This window comes from Danio rerio, chromosome 5 (genome assembly GCF_052040795.2).
Source record: "Danio rerio strain M-AB ecotype USA chromosome 5, GRCz13ab, whole genome shotgun sequence".
Taxonomy (NCBI): domain Eukaryota; kingdom Metazoa; phylum Chordata; class Actinopteri; order Cypriniformes; family Danionidae; genus Danio; species Danio rerio.
This window is the reverse complement of record NC_141025.1, coordinates 70,608,505-70,625,447: the sequence shown is the minus strand read 5'-3', so window position 1 is coordinate 70,625,447 and position 16,943 is coordinate 70,608,505. Positions and strand designations below refer to the sequence as shown.

The 16,943-nt window shown below is 37.6% G+C and overlaps 1 protein-coding gene across 6 annotated transcripts; it reads right to left on the bottom strand.

Annotated features, from left to right (window-relative positions):
- Positions 1 to 1,319: 1,319 nt before the first annotated feature.
- Positions 1,320 to 15,454, bottom strand: ttf1.4 (transcription termination factor 1, tandem duplicate 4). 6 transcript variants are annotated; one of them, XR_015492021.1, is made up of 10 exons: positions 14,568 to 15,454; positions 10,533 to 10,718; positions 9,080 to 9,158; positions 8,866 to 8,990; positions 8,535 to 8,742; positions 8,336 to 8,419; positions 8,168 to 8,233; positions 6,805 to 6,863; positions 5,073 to 5,158; positions 1,320 to 1,896 (listed from the first exon to the last, which is right to left on the bottom strand). XR_015492021.1 is itself a non-coding variant. In XM_087254575.1 (9 exons), exons 1-9 carry the CDS (start codon positions 15,175 to 15,177, stop codon positions 1,703 to 1,705), a joined length of 1,638 nt encoding a protein of 545 aa, XP_087110701.1. In that variant the 5' UTR covers positions 15,178 to 15,454; the 3' UTR covers positions 1,320 to 1,702. The 6 variants fall into 6 exon arrangements, 2 of the variants coding, with proteins under 2 accessions (XP_087110701.1, XP_087110702.1); XR_015492023.1 differs by having other exon boundaries at positions 8,336 to 8,387; XR_015492022.1 differs by lacking the exon at positions 6,805 to 6,863 and having other exon boundaries at positions 8,336 to 8,387.
- Between the last annotated feature and the right edge of the window lie 1,489 nt (positions 15,455 to 16,943).

Here is a 16,943-nt window from a genome sequence, read left to right as displayed (position 1 = left end):
CTACCCACTGAGCCACTGTGCAGCCCTTTTGGGAAGACAACTGATTTGTTGTATGCTCACTTAATTCCTTCATGTTGCCCCAACACAAAGCGATTGAGTGGAACTGAACATTTTTTACAGTGTATGCAGCTTCTTGTATAATAATTTAATGTATACTGCGGAAAAATCAACACTATAATTGGGTCTTAAATATTATTTGATGATTGATTTTCATTTATTTGATTCCATCAAGTCACACTACACTGCGTTTTCAGCTAGTTATTCTACAAACTTATTTGAAGTTAAATGTTTTTGTGAATCTACTTTATGTTTTATGCAATTGTAATTTATAATCATGCATTGTATGTTTAGTTTAATCTTAATGTCTAAGTATTATTATATTCCTCATCATCACAAGTGGTGTGAAAAAGTGTTTGCCCCTTACTGATTTATTTATTTTTTCATGTTTGTGACACTTTAATGTTTCAGAACATCAAACAAATGTAACCCTTTACCGAAATTATGATAAATCTATTAAAAAAATATTGACTGAATGTTTTTCTTTTCTTAAAATGTCTTAAAGTGCTGTAAAAATTTTGGAAAAAATCAATTTAATTAAGGTACTTTATGAAATGTTGTCATATGGCAACAACGTCCAACAGTCCAACTGGCTTTTGCCAGTCTACATCATTCTCATGGTCACTAAAACCCATCTCATCCTCACTTTCATCTGCAGGAACTTAAGAGCCAGTTCTGTCCTATTCTTGTTTCACTTACCACAGAAAATGGTGGTGCTCGCTAATACACAACTAATCAGCATTATGTTACTAGCTTTCATGTTGTTATTGTTACAACTTAAATGTTCACAGCTGACCTTGCTAGCTAGCTAACCCATTGCAATATTGCATGTTCCACTATTGCACAGTGTTGCCATTTGGCAGCACATACATATGATCGATTTACAAAAAACTAATTTGAACAAAAAATGTTGAGTTGTGAATATGTCATCATAACTTACTGAAGGTGATGTTTCAGATTTATTTGTGGATCTGACATAATTTGATCCTTGACATTTACATTAGCTTCCAGCAGTTACTCACAATAAACGCCAGTCTGTCAGAAATCATGTCACAGAAAAACACTGCATGTCATGTGACCTAACCAAAGCACATCATTGGCTACGCTAAGGTCTTCTCTTTTCAACAAAAGATATTGAAATGTTGGTCTTAAAGAAACAGTGGCAGGGAAATGAACATAAGTGCCATGCTGCCATATGGCAACACCATGCGGTAGAGGGTTAAATATTAATTATTGATAACTCAAGTAAACACTTCTTGCAGTTTTCAAATGAAGGTTGTTTTAATAAAGAAAAAACAAATATAAAACAACATAGCCCTGTGTTAAAACGTGTTCTTAGAAGATCACATCTCTGAAAGGCTCAAGAACAAATTGGACAGCCATCCTCCAAGACTCTTTAGTTTGCATGCTCTTACAGGAAAGGATCACTCCTTATGAGTTTCCATGTAGTTAAGAATGTAAAAACAATTGTTAAACAAACAAAATGAATCATATTTCATATCCAGAATACATTTAAAATGCAATAAAACTGCAGTTTACTTCCTGCCCGATTCATTAAAAAACACAAGAATAAAAAGGCAACTATGTACAACCTGAACACGTCTCTTCTTTAAAACATTCAAATATTTCCACTGACTGCAACTGATTAAGCAGAGCTGCTTTTCTCCTGCTGGCCAGTTTCTTCATCACTGTCACAGCATTCATCCTCGTTAATGTCCTGAAAAATATCTGCTAGCCGGAAACTGTTCATCTGGTCAACCTTTAGTTCATCATCATCAAGGTCTTCGCAGTCTTTCACCAGGCCTGGCAAAACATTCTCATAGAGAAAGTCAACAATGTCTGAAAGAAAACATCACAGACGTAGAATATAAGCAGGCAATTTAAACTAGAGTAGATTTTTTAAATGATTGTACACCAGACATGTTGGCAAGTCTCCTGAGATTTGCACTTGTTTACAAAACTATGTTGAGTCTCTAAACCAACTATTTGATTAGACTTTTTGCTACTTGAATGTCCATCTATAGACCAATTACCAACCTACGTCACACATGACGTCACACGGGTCCCCGGTTGCAAAAAAAAAAAAAAGACAGGCTGCAAAAGTAAAAATGTGGTGTTGTGCGGTAGGATGCCAAATTCAAAAACGTGACTTTTACCATACACCACACTGCTTTACAGCCAACTGCAGACGTCTTTGGCTAAAAGGGAGCTGAATGAAGTGACGACCTAATTAGAAATGCTGGACTCTCAGTTCTCATGTTATATCAGTTCACACAATGCTGAATCATACACGTTACTCGTTTTAGATTGCAGAAATTATTTTAGCAAAAACTGTTACATATGGTTAATTTAACTGCGGACACTGAATGCTAAGAAATGTAAAGGTGTTAGAGTTTGCAAATAACACTTTTATGAAATTATTTTATTAAGGAGAGAATCCAAATGTGCGAATATAAAACCAACTTTACCTTTATGTGTAAGTTCACATAACCTGCCGTACAGGTGTAGTTCGCTGTCAGAATGCAGTAGTTTTGCTTGTTGATGATTACCAGGCCTTGTACAGCTCCATCTTCTTTGCTTGTCTTTGGCTAAGCAAAATCTTGGTTATTAGCACTACATAATGTTGAATCTGGTAATCATGGAACATTGTTTCTTGCATATGACCACCCAGAACAACATTGTTGGCATCCAAAGTCTTGTAGGCCTTTAACTTTTCTCTTGTAAAATCAATTGGAGTTTCAATGAGATTGTATTTTTGGGGCTGGATGCTTGGTCATTTCGTCTTATGCAATATTCATTAGTAGGGGTGTCACGATTTCGATTTTTTTCGATTAGTAGGGGTGTCACGATTTCGATTTTTAATCGAAATCGATCGAAATTTATGCTCAATTTCGTTTATCGAATCAAAAAATAGAATCGTCGATGCTGCCACGCCCCCATGTCACGTCAGCTTGGCTTGCCAAGCGGGAAAATAACAGGCTTGTTGAAGTGCTTGTTAAACTGCAGAAGCAGGAGACCCGTCGACAGAACTTAAACCCTCTCCTCTTTCAATGAAGTCGCCGGTGTGTAAGCATTTTGGATTTCCAGTGAGTTATGTTGACAACGTTCGCGTTGTCGACAAAAAAAAACACAGTTTTGCAAGCTCTGCTATGTACGTATTACGTACGGTTAGTCCGATAGACAACACCGGCATAGCGATCCCCTGCCCGCCCCCGTTGAAAAGTACACACTCAGGCCCTGTTTACACTGTTTTTAATAATAATAATAATAATAATAATTCCTTACATTTATATAGCGCTTTTCTGGGCACTCAAAGTGCTTTACACACAATGGGGGGAATCTCCTTATCCACCACCAGTGTGCAGCATCCACCAGGATGACGCGACGGCAGCCATTTTGCGCCAGACCGCACACCACACACCAGCTGATTGGTGGAGAGGAGACAGCGATGAAGCCAATTGGAATATGGGGATGGTTAGGAGGCCATGATGGACAAAGGCCAGTGGGCAGATTTGGCCTGGATGCCGGGGTTAAACCCCTACTCTTTTCGAAGGACATCCTGGGATTTTTAACGACCACAGAGAGTCGGGACCTCGGTTTAACGTCTCATCCGAAAGACGGCACTCACTGAGCAGTATAGCATCCCCGTCACTATACTGGGGCATTAGGACCCACACAGACCACAGGTTGGGCGCCCCCTGCTGGCCTCACTAACACCACTTCCGGCAGCAACCTAGTTTTCCCATGTGGTCTCCCATCCAGGTACTGACCGGGCGCAGCCCTGCTTAGCTTCAGTGGGTGACCATGTGAGAGTTGCAGAGAGCTAGCTGCCGGCGCAGCTAGGTTTTTGTTTTTGTTTTTTCTTTTTGTTTTTAAATGGCATTTTTGAACGACAACGATTTTACATCCACAGTGGCGTGTAGCATTTCTGAGCAGCCCTCCTTCCTCTCTACCTCTGAAAATGCACATCACGTGACCACACAGACACAGACGCACACACATTCATGCGCTCGAGAGAGCAGGTCCAGGCAGTCAGAGGATCAGTAGACGGCTTCAATCTTTCACTCACTTGTACTTAGTCATTTTAGCGAACACCTCAGATACTGTTGGCTGGTTCCTGTTGGCTGTACGTCTTTTTTACCGACGCCATTATAACGACACAGATCACTGCCTGTTCACGAGTCCCGCAGAAAAAGTGATTGACAGGTGGTAATTATGTGTGTATCTTGCCTTTATTCATTTACTGTATGATTTGTTTATGGGTAAAACAAAGAACATGCAGGTCAGGTAGTTTAAACGGTAGGCTACAAATAATTAATTGCTCATTAATTAATTATTCATGATCAAAAATCGAATCCAATCGTGCCTTTAGAATCGAAAATGTAATCGAATCGAGGATTTGGAGGATCGTGACACCCTTATTCATTAGGAGGGTGCTATCGCAAATGGACCTGTCAGACGAACAGCGCTCACTTTAACGGTAATTTTGCAGAATAACTGTGCTTATCACTGGGTGACAAGCTTGTTATAATACGCTGAAAGCATTATGTAAAAAAAAATAAAAAAAATAAAAAAATAAATTAATAAATATATATATATAATATGTAATAAATATATTCTATTTCTAAGACAACAAAAACCTCTGTACCGCATCGCATGTCATTCTCTCGCTGTAAATGCTAGCGCTCGTTTTTTTTCTACCACCTTCCTTCGTGCGCATATTGAATGTTTACAAACATGGTAATTGGTCTATAGCAGTGGTCACCAAACTTGTTGCTGGAGGGCTGGTGTCCTGCAGATTTTAGCTCCAACCCTAATCAAACACACCTGAACAAGCTAATCAAGGTCTTACTAGGTATACTTGAAACATCCAGGCAGGTGTGTTAAGGCAAGTTGGAGCAAAACCCTGCAGGGACACCGGCCCTCCAGGACCAGGATTGGTGACCCCTGGTCTATAGAGTGTACTACAGGAAACAAAAGAAAGCAGTGGTCCATCTATAAAAGAAAACACCAACCTGCAAAAGACTTTTTTTTCCAATCTGGCACATAGCAGACTTTAAGCTGGTGCCACTTTGATTGAACAAATGATGGAAGGACATCCCTATGAGACAAAAAGGACAAAGATGTGACGCCAAGCATGTTTACACCAGCAGCTGCATTATTATGCCTGAACATGCAGGTGCACCATTATGGTTACTTGCTGAAAACTGGAATAATGTAACTTTACTGTGCTCAGATGCCATTATGCCCTGCTTAATTTAACTCAGCTGAGGATATCTGTTATTCCAGATTGAGCAATTTCTACATGATATCCTCCATATCATATTTCACCAACTGTTCATAATGCTTCCAATGCTTTTTGCCTGAACTGTTGATACAAGGCAGGATGGATCCATGCTTTCATGCTATTGATGCCAAATTCTGACCCCACCATCCGAATGTCGCAGCAGAATTTGAGATTCATCAAACCAGGCAACGTTTTTCTAATTTTCTATTGTGCAATTTTTGTGAGCCTGTGCAAATTGTAGCCTCAGTTTCCTCTTTTTAGCTGACAGTAGTGACACCCGGTGTGGTCTTCTTGTAGCTGCTGTAGCCCATCCATCTCAAGATTGTGCGTTCAGAGATGCTTTTCTGCATACTTCGGTTGTAATGAGTGGATATTTGAGTAACTGTTAGATTTTTATTAGCTCGAACCAGTCTGGCCCTTCTCTGACCTCTGGCATCAACAAGGCATTTGTGCACACAGAACTGCCACGCACAGGATATTTTCTCTATTTTAGACCATCATCTGTAAACGCTAGAGATGGTTGTGCGTGAAAATCCCAGTGGATCAGCAGTTTCTGCCACCTTTCTTCCACGTTGTAATGCTCGGTTTGAACTGCAGCAGATCGTCTTGACCATGTCTACATGCCTAAATGCATTGAGTGCTGCCATATGATTAGACGATTAGAAATTTGCGTTAACGAGCAGTTGAACAGGTGTACCTAATAAAGTGGCCGGTGAGTGTAGTTTCTAGCCATATATTCATAGAAAATAGCAACTATTCATTTTTCATAGGTTATTTAAATAGGAACATTTTCAAAACTGTTTATTTTTGAGCGAGATGCAAATGGTCTAATGTAGGGGTGTCAAACGTATGACCCTTGAGCAATTCCTGCAATTTTTCAATTTGGAAACTGCTATTCTAATTGTGTCCACTGCATGGCGGAATAGCAAACTATTAATTTTATTTGATCCAGAAGCCTGAATCAGTGTCAGTTTGACAGCCTTCTCAGAGAAAAAGACCACATCTATACCCTTCCATACCACACTAAGGTGATCTCATGAGGAAACATAACTATTTTACGTTTTGTCAGTTTAGTGTTTAAGTTTAGCCGTATGAAGATGTACCATTTACAAAAGGGGCGTGGCACCCAACCAAACCCCTAAACCTAACTATCATTGGTGGATAAGCAAATCGTACTAAATTGTATGTACGAGATCATATGAATTTATCCAGGTAAACTCCGTTGTTATTTTGGGATTTCCGCCTGGATTTTGCCTACCCGAATTTAAAGCTTCCCAAATACACATGCAGAGGTGTAAATGCAAAAATTTGGTATCATTTTAAAGAAAACCCTTTGAGTTATCATAAAACACAATTAAAAGTGTTTAAAATATCTGTATATGTTGTCTGTGTTACAATAAACACCTACAAAAAGAGGCGTTTTGAATTTTTTTTTTTTAAACTCAAATTTGAAAGTTGACCTTTTAGGTTCTGTGGGGTCTAGCTTGCTGTAAATAATTTTAGTGGTTTCTGCACATGTCTGTAATCATAAGAAAAGAGAAAAATGTCTCCACCATAATCAATGCAAATGTTATTGTATTCCAACTGATGAGAGGTGCTGTACAAGCCACATGGACCGATCATTGTTTTCATATTTCACTATTCTTTTGTTTGATCAAACATAATTCACTGTGTTTGGACCACGTCAGACATATAAAAGGATTGCTTACGCACATCACCTCAAAAACAGAGGAGAATGGCCCTGAAGGGCACAGCATAAGGTAAGAGAGGTCTGTGCTATCTGGGGCTGCTTATTGATCATAAATGTATTGTTTTCACATCTGCGCCATGGAAACACCGCGATTCATTCGGCAACCGTTTGTTATGTGAATATAATTCAGTGAAAAGAATGCTAGAACCGTATGAGCACCGGCAAGAGCTTTCATTTGAGCTATAACTTGTACATGTGTCATATGAAAAATATGAAAATGAACCAATGTTCAATACCTCACTCTGACGTCACGATGACGTCACAGAGTTTAACTGGTTTACAAATTAGCCTCTATGTTTGGAACCACATATCTTTGTGAGAAGGTTTTCTCTGTAATGAGAATAAATAAAAGAAAACTCATGCACAAGCACTGGAATCATATCCTGAAGTTGGCTGTCACTGCGCTGGTGAAAGCTAAAATATGCCAGGTATCAGGAGTCAAATAAACTATGCAACCTCACAGTGCTGTATGAGACACCCTGATATCATTCTGCAGACATCCCAAGTCTCTCAGAGGTCCCGAGAGTCTCCCGCATATGCATAGAGACCCCTGAATGTCTGCAAACTCATGATAATCGCCCGGAAATTGCGCATCTCAAACCCGCTCCTCAAATATGTTGCACACTCCTCTCTCTTCCCACCTGATTTCACATCATAGCTTTACAAACGTCGCCACACACTCCCCTCTGCTCTTCAAATATGTTGTGCAACGATTCAATCATCATGATTTTACCAGTCCGGCCCACTTGTTGTGAACAGATTTTACTCTTTGTGGCCCCTGAGCAAAAATAAGTTTGACACCCCTGGTCTAAAGTGATTCAATTATCTATGCTATGCTAAGCTAAAAGTGCTCCCGCCAGGCTTGAAGATCGACTGAATGGATTAAAAAGGGTATTAAACAAAATTAAAAATGGGTAAAAAAAAACTCAACTGAATAACAGGAAATTGAGCCAAAAAATGAGCCAAAAATAGGTGGAGTGTTTTTTTTTTTTAAATGAATATGAGAGAGAATTGGACAAATTCTGCCTGAAAAAAAAGGATATACTCTCGAAGACTCAGCAAATAATTCTCACCCGAAAACAGCTGTGAGATCCTCCCAGGGAATATCCACAGCATCCTCCACTTGCAATTCATACATTCTGTGTCAAAAGATCAGTGTTACAACATTATTACAATATTAAATGTAAAACAAGAAAAATGTAACACAAGCAATACAAGCATGTAAAAACAAGATCTCTTACGCTTTAATGAGTTTGATTTTGGCCTCCAAAGACCTGCCTTTAAATATAGCGTCTGAGGACATCCGAACAGCAAGTATAGACATCCTCAGGGGAAAAGTAGAAAAATCAGGACAATGTTGATATGAAGAATGTTCATATGAAGAGAAAAATCATATAAAATGCATGAAAACAACAACACAATATAGAAGTGCTCTCTCACCATTTCGCTTTGCATGTAATCCAGCATCGAGTTTTCACCTGCTCAGCAATTTTGCTCCAGGGCAATTTTTTGTACAGTATTTCTTTATTGACTCTTTTTGGTTTCCTTTGATTAGGGTTTGCAGACTTCAGCACAGATACAACATAGTCACGCACAGCCCTTAAAAGCCTCTGCACCTCCTTTGAATTCCACGGTCCCTTTCTTTGAGCTGTGTGATTAATAAAGATATAAAAAGTGTAGAATTATAAAACATATAAAAGCGTAAAAAGATGTAAAATAAGCTGCGATTGACAACTGAAAATTGTGAGGAAGCTCAATGAATTAGACTTACTTATGATTAAAAGCCGACTCTGAAGGCTGCGCCAACTTCGATTTGTCTTGTCAGAAATCTTTCGAACGTCCCCGCCATATCGTTTATAATACTTAAGCACTAATTTTTCTTCTTCCTCAGAAAAACTTTTGAGAAAAGGGAAATGATTGAGGTTAAGCACAGAACATCCAGAGCAGAACTATAATATGATCTATGTAAATAATATTTTACTTACTGTCCCTTATAGTTTCTATCATCATAGACCCTGATTCCACGTTCGTAAACATCATCACAAAGCCTGGGAATTCCATCCGCTGTTCAATTTTGACAGAGAGAGAAGAACAACTTTATTAAGCAACATTTGAAATGTACTTAGTTTCTCTAAAATGTTCAATGCACAGCTTGCAAATGAAAAATTAAGGAACAACAGATTATACAATCATTCAGCTCCACATTGAAACGCGAATGACCAAAAATTGGACATTAGCAAAATAAGATTTCTTTATTTAAGAGCGTTTTAGCAGTTTAACGAACTTTAAAATGCCGCCCATTTAACAAAGAAATAATACTGATAATATAATGATATAACATGACGACATTTGGGTGAAAAAAAGTGAATTGTAAAGAGCTTTTATACACAGATTATTAAACTTTATGTTAAACACCATTACAAATAGGCCAATATTTAATATTAATATTTAATAATTAATTAGGCCTAAATAAATTTACTCAAATACAGTTAAAGTCAGAATTATATAGAAGTGTCTTGAAAAATATCTAGTCAAATATTATTTACTGTCATCATGGCAAAAATGAAATAAATCAGTTATTAGAAACGAGTTATTAAAACTATCATGTTTAGAAAAAGCGGGCTAATAATTCTGACTTCAACTGTATATACAAGGTGAAAATTATGTTGTGCATAACATGCGTAATGAATCAGTTATCATCAGTGAATCAAATTGTGTTTTTTGTTGTTGTTTTGTTTTTGCTTTTATTCTTGCCGTATTAAAATATATTTGTAGAGAAACTCATGTTCTGATGTCATTAATACCTTAAACAACTTTAATAGGTAAAACTGTCCAAGATATGAACAAAAGCAAGGAATGCATGAAAGTTTGATAAAAAAAAATATTAAATGGTAATTAAAATCTTTATAATTGTACAAGTAATTTATAAAAACAATAAAATAATTTGTTTACAACTATTGAATGATAATAATAAATGAAGTAATTCCGCAAACTTGTGTTTATCCTTCTGATTTTACAGTCAGTTTCTTTTGACCGCCCCCTGTCATTTTAAAAAATATCACAACGGCAAACACAACAAGTATAAAAGCCTCGTCTGTTTCGCGAGGTGCACGCGCAGTCAGTGTAGGCGCGCGATGTGGCACCAGGCGAAAGTATAAATCCAGCTTTAGGGCCTCCCTGAAGGCCTGGGCTGGCCCTGGTTGAAGGAATCAATTCATTTGCATATTGTATTAGCTAAGCAAGATGTAAAAACTTCAGTTCATTCTGGCATGAAAAATATGTAATTTGATGACAAATGAGGACAAAGCACTACATTTTTGGTGAAGGATCTTTTCATGTTAGTATATGTAGAATGTAAAAGCTCACATGTTGTTAAAATTCTACAAAAGGATGATCTTAGACACAATCAACATCTAGAGAAGAGGTCAAACCACTCACCAATCCTTTCAAAAAACCTGTGCTTCTTTTTCAACTTTCTCAGTTCATTTGCTTCTTTTGGGTACCGGCTGGGAAAAAAGAGCTTGACAGCATCTGTCACTCCTGTGAGAGCCATAAATTTGTTTACGTTCTGTCTTAACCTTTTATTTTCTGCAGCGGAAAATCTTCCACTTCTCATTTCGATGCCTGTCACATAAGAGAAAAGGGCAAAAAAAAATTACTGTGGGCTACAAAATTCTCTGAAAAGCTTTTGGAGACGGCTTATGATACAGAAACGTACATTTAATTCATCGGCAACAGCTCTGGTGGACATTCCTACCATCACGCTCCCTCAAAACTCATGATATCTGTGACTTGTGATATTGTGCTGTGTGATAAGACTGCACACTTTAGTGTGGCCTTTTATTGTGGCCAGTTTAAGGCACTCCCGTGCAATATGTATGATATCAAACAAACTCTCTAATCAGCATCTTGATATTCCACACCTGCGAGGTGAATGGATTATCTTGGTAAAGGACAAATTACAGGTTCACGAAACACCAAAAAAAAAAAAAGATTTGAGCTGTTGACAGTCGTATATGTGTCTTACACGGCTAAAAACACTCTTAGGACACATATATCTCACTAAAAAGTGAAAACTGGTAGTTTTCGCATTATTTCGAGCAAATTCGTACTTCCGGTTTGAAAAGAATTTTTGAAGCTGCGTCACGGCCATGAGATCTCAGCGTGTAGACTAGACGGGTGTACCGTATTACATCTCCGAGTGTGCTGCATTAATGCATGAGTAAGGCTTGGTTTAAACCAATCAGCGCGCTCTATTGAGCAACTTCATTAATATTTATTAATGTTACAGTGTTTAGACGGCAGAGACGCCACATTGTGTTGGCAAAACAAGCGTGCAGTGTTGTTTTCATAGTTTGCTGCAGTCAAGTTTTGTTTTCATTTTCTCTGTGTGAGCGCAGCTGGACTGACGTGTGGATTAGAGTGTACGCAACGCGCCGCAACAACAATAATTTAAGTGTCTAGGAACATTGTTTACCCGAGAGCTTTTCTCTTCTGCAAATAGAGATCCGGTGTTGCGGTTTAACTGGTGACCGTGTTAACTGGTGTCCCTTTCCAGATGTAAGCTATTCACGTTTGCAGATTGGCAGATTTGTCACTTTTTAACAGCAACAAAACATGTCCACACCAAATAAAGATTTTTATTACTTGGTGTCAGTGTATACAGTATATAACCAAAATTAATCAAAAAAAAAAAAAGAATTTACGTCTTCAACAGGATTCGAACCCGTGTAGTGAAAAGGTTCAGCACACGCATCAATCAATTTATCTAACTGAGCTACTCAGAACTACACACAAAGTGATCTGATTTAATATCTTTGTCAGTCAAAACATGCTTTGCTGTGGTTGTGGACCCGTGTTGACATGTTTCCATCGATGTTAACATGTTTACATGTTGTTTATTTACATGTACTCGCGTTAACATGTTTCTACAAACGCTCCCGCTGACAGAATAGCTCAATGACTAAACGATGCTTCATCAGTTGCTCAAACCATGTTTTTTCTTAGTTGTAGACTCATGTGCACCTGTGTCTTAGGAGTCGTGTTAACTCGTGACCCATGCTCACACATGTAACGTAAACAAAGATTTTACCCAAAAAAATGAATACAATGACGATATTACTAAGCAACATATTATGTCTAATATATCTAATATATATTTCATATATAATATTATGCAACCGAATGTTAGAATATTATGCAATCAGAATATAATAGAGTCCCGTTGACTCGTGTTATCCTGTGTCTACAAAGTCGACAAGCTAATATTTTCTCAGAATAGCTCTAAATGACAACGACGTCCTGCTAAATAGCCTACATTATAAATCGCAGTCTTCCCCTCTTTTTATTTTAAACAGAATTTTAAAAAATCAGGCTACATACACAAAACTCGTACATGGGATTCGAACCTGCTAGGAAAAGAGACGCAAAGAAGTCAACCTATGACTTATCTAATTGAGCTATCAAACACTGATGATTGCGCAGCAGCTTTTAGTAATTTTATTGCATGTAGCCAAATCATGTCTGTACGTGCCTTGATACAGATGTGACCAAGATAATACATTGAAATTTTATTTTTCAAATTTTTTTCTCCTGTCTATGGGGATTAGAAAAATCAGTCCTGTGATTTCTGTCCATTCAAATCACATATAGAAGGTGAATTGCACCATAATGAATTACCTCAAGACCCGAGCACTTTATAATTGAAGCAAACTATTTGGAAGCTTTAAAAGTGCCCAAGAAGATGTGCAAAATCTTTACACACATGGACCCAGAGACTGTTTAGATGCATGTCACTGATGAGAAGATGACGGCTGTTTACTGTATGAGGAATGAAATGGCCTTAAACACCCAGCAGACACAAGACGTCAACATGACGTCAGATTGACGTTGTACCCTAACATCAAGGAGGTTACCTTAGTTTGAAAAATGAAAATCAGGTTGACGTCGAAACTCAACATCAGGACAACGTCAATGTCCAACGTCCATCAATGTCCAATGATGTTACAGCTTGAGGTTGTGTGGATGTTACCGCTATGACGTCTACCTGATGTTGGATTTTGGTTGCCATACTTGACGAATAAATGTCAGTATCCACTTGTTAAGTGTGACGTCACGCGAAGTGGCTTCCGGGTCCAAGCGCTCTATTCAACTGAATGGGGAGACTCATGAAATGTTAATAATAAACGTTTACGAAGCGATTGAATACTTTCGAAAATCACGATCGCAATATATACGTCCATGCCTAATATCCGATGGCCAGAAAGTGATTTTTTTATAAATTGTTAAATTTTTGGTATTTGTTATGCAGCAAGCCCAGAGATTGTTGCGTACACTATGATTTTATATAAAATTAACTTTAATGTGTGATAGGAATAAAACGTGATCATAAACGAATGATTTCTCCACTTAAATGAATGGCGGCTTGGACCCGGAAACAGTATTACATACGTCACCACTTAACAAGGGTATTTGACGTCAATATGAAGTTGGTTTAAGATGTTGACTTGACGTTGGATTTTGCTCACTTTCTAACAACCTAATATCAACATCATTTGATGTCATAATTGGACATCAAAATAACAATGTATTTAGATGCTGGCAAGACATTGAATTTTGGTCACCTCTCATCAGCCTAAATCTAACCTAATATCAACGTTTTATGACGCTGTGTGCCTGCTGGACAATAAATAAATGCACTACAGAATGTTACGTTTACAGACATCCACAAATGACATGTAAGGGCATCAGCTTTTCTCAGCATAATACTCACTACTCTGTACTCTTGAGTACTTTTGAAAGGTCTAATTAATATTTACAACAGATACTTTTACTCTACTTGCACTACATTTTTGGGCAAGTAATGGTACGTTTACTTGAATGATTTCTCATTACTCTTTTCACCACTGGTGAGGACACAAACCATCTAGTGCGAGCACAGATTCGTACAGTGTGTGTTGGTTTCTTGCTGAAATTACAAATATTTCACAGTGTTTACACAAATGTGGGAAAAATAATTGACAAACTGTGTGTGCATAAAAAAAGCTTTTAAATTTCTGAGTTCAATCATGAAAAACACAAAAACAAGTGTTGTGTTTATATTTTTGTTGAGTTGATGATTGTTGACACACTCATGCACATTTAGTGGATCCTCACTACTCTGTTATCAAAGTTGTCTTAAACTACTGAACACCCATTCTTGTCTTAAGACAATTTTGAAAAGCATTTTTGATCCAAATCAAGATGTTAACTAGGGATGTGCGATAACACGATATTTGATTGTGGGGACATTAGTTTAGTTGTATTGTACCTTTGTAATTTGCAAAATAGTCTTAAAAAAACAACTTGAAAAATAATCGGGATAAAAATCGTGAATCGTGATTTCCCCAGAAAAAAATCGTGATATATTTTTTTCCATATCGCCCACCCCTAATGTTGACATTTCATATATTTATAGTATTATATGTAGCTTACCTTGTTTTCGAAACTCCTTGAACCTTGACAGGTTATACCTTATTATACTTTGTATACAATTCCTGCTTCGGAAATCTAATTTCATTTTAGGGCACAATTCTTTCAGTTCTTCCAGGAGATTTGAATCAATGTTAATTTTTGGAGTTTTACTTTCGCGCTTTTTATCAGTAATGATTAAATCAGGCGGGTCACTCGTGTTTGGCTCTTCCTCATGCTCTGTCCTGATGTCAGTCTGTTCTTTTGCCATGTCTTCACAGTTTGTCTGTTTCAGCTTTTCTCTCTTTTTCTTTCTTTTAGAAGTCTTCCCTTCCCTTGAACCCTGGAGCTCTTGTGTTTGTTCTTCATGCTGATTTGAGACATCATCATCCATCACTGAAGTCTCGCCTTCTTTATCCAGCTTTCTTCTTTTCTTTGTTTGCAAATTACTATCCGTTTCCTGAATACCGTTTCTCCTCTTCTTCATTTTACGGCGTTTCTCAGTCTGTTCCTGTGGACTTTCAGTGAGTTCATGCTGCTCTGTAGGTTTACTTCTTTTTTTCTTTTTCTTCACCTTTTTCCCACCAACGCGGTCATTACAGTCATTACTCGAAAGTGACGGCATTTCATCCATAATAAGTTAAAAATCTTTAAAAAGTAAAAGTCATGACGAAAAAAACATAACAATCCTCTCCTGACCGAAGACTGTTAAAACTTCTCCTGGCGACTTCTTGCTTGTGAGTCGCTAATTTCAAGTCATGCGCACAAACACATTACCACAGAAACGACGTTACGTATTACAAATATATGTTTAGCTTTACAGTTATGGTCAAGGAATAATAATATAACGTCAGCTGAACATTTTAGCGGAATGTTTACTAAGCGCACTTTCCTTCCTACACTTCTTCACTGATTATTGAACACATCCTGCAATCTTCTCAGCGACACAACAGCTGTACTCCCACCTGTCGGCAAGGAGAGCCATTATATATATGACAGAAGAAACCCTCTCCAAAAAACTGTATAGCAGTATGCAATTCCAAGTACATTATTTCTGTACAAATATCTAAAGATTTTAAACCTTAATTTTCTGAATAATTAAAATATAAACATAAATGTTCAGTCAGTTCAAGCCTAAAATGAGAAAAATAACATTGTTTAATATTGTTTTTATACATTTAGTTATATATTATCCACACATAAAATCAATTAATTATTCATTCATTTAATATTCATAGTCCCTTTATTAATCTGGGGTCACCACAGAGGAATGAATCGGCAACTTATCCAACATATGTTTTACGTACAGGATGCCCTTCCAGCTGCAACCCATCACTTGGAACCATCAACACACACTCATTTACTACGGTCAATTTTAGCATACCCAATTCACCTGTACCGCATGTCTTTGGACTTGTGGGGGAAACCAGGGCACCCGGAGAAACCCACACAAACACAGGGAGAACAAGCAAACTCCACACAAAACTGCCAACTGACCCAGCCAAGGCTCGAACCGGCGACCTTTTTCCTGTGAGGCGATCGTGCTACCCACTGCACCACCCCCCTCACCCCCATTTAGAAATGTTAATTACTGTCATATGTCAAAGCTTTGCCCAATTTCTTAGACAAGAATTAATTATAGAGAGCTGTTCTTTTGTTTTGTACACTGAAAACTGAAAGACAAAAGAAAAAAGCATGGACGATCGATTTATGGCATCAACACATGAAAGTACATCAATAAAACACAAATAGACAAACTTATTTTAAAATGTTGATATTTAGGAAATATTTTTAAAATATTTTCTTTCGAGCCTCTCATATATTTATTGATAGCACATCACCAACACTAGGGAACGTAATATTAGTTTGAAAAAAAGGTTTTGTAAGCAAACATTCGTTCATTCATTCCTCCCGGAGCGGTCCCTCGAGTCCATCTCACATGGCAATCAGTCACCCTTACTGGGCTTGGTTTTGGCTGCCAAAGGCCTCTGAGAGACGCCTCACAGGGCAGTCCATCGAGTCCAGCTTGCCCAGGATTTAGTCACCCATTCTGGACTTCCAGGGCTTGTTTTTGGATTTGTGGGGGAAACTGGCGCACCCGGAGGAAACCCATGCCAACACGGGGAGGAACATGCAAACTCCACACCCAAATGCCAACTGACCCAGCCTTTTTGCTGTGAGGCGATTGTGCTACTCACTGCAACGCCAAGCTGCCATATTATATTTATTTAAAGTAAACAATTATCAATTTAAATATATATATATATATATATATATATATATATATATATATATATATATATATATATATATATATTATTGTATTTTATACAATTTTAGGATATAATCAAACTTTGCATATTTATTCTGAATCTGTCATGTTTTATTTTAATGTCTAAC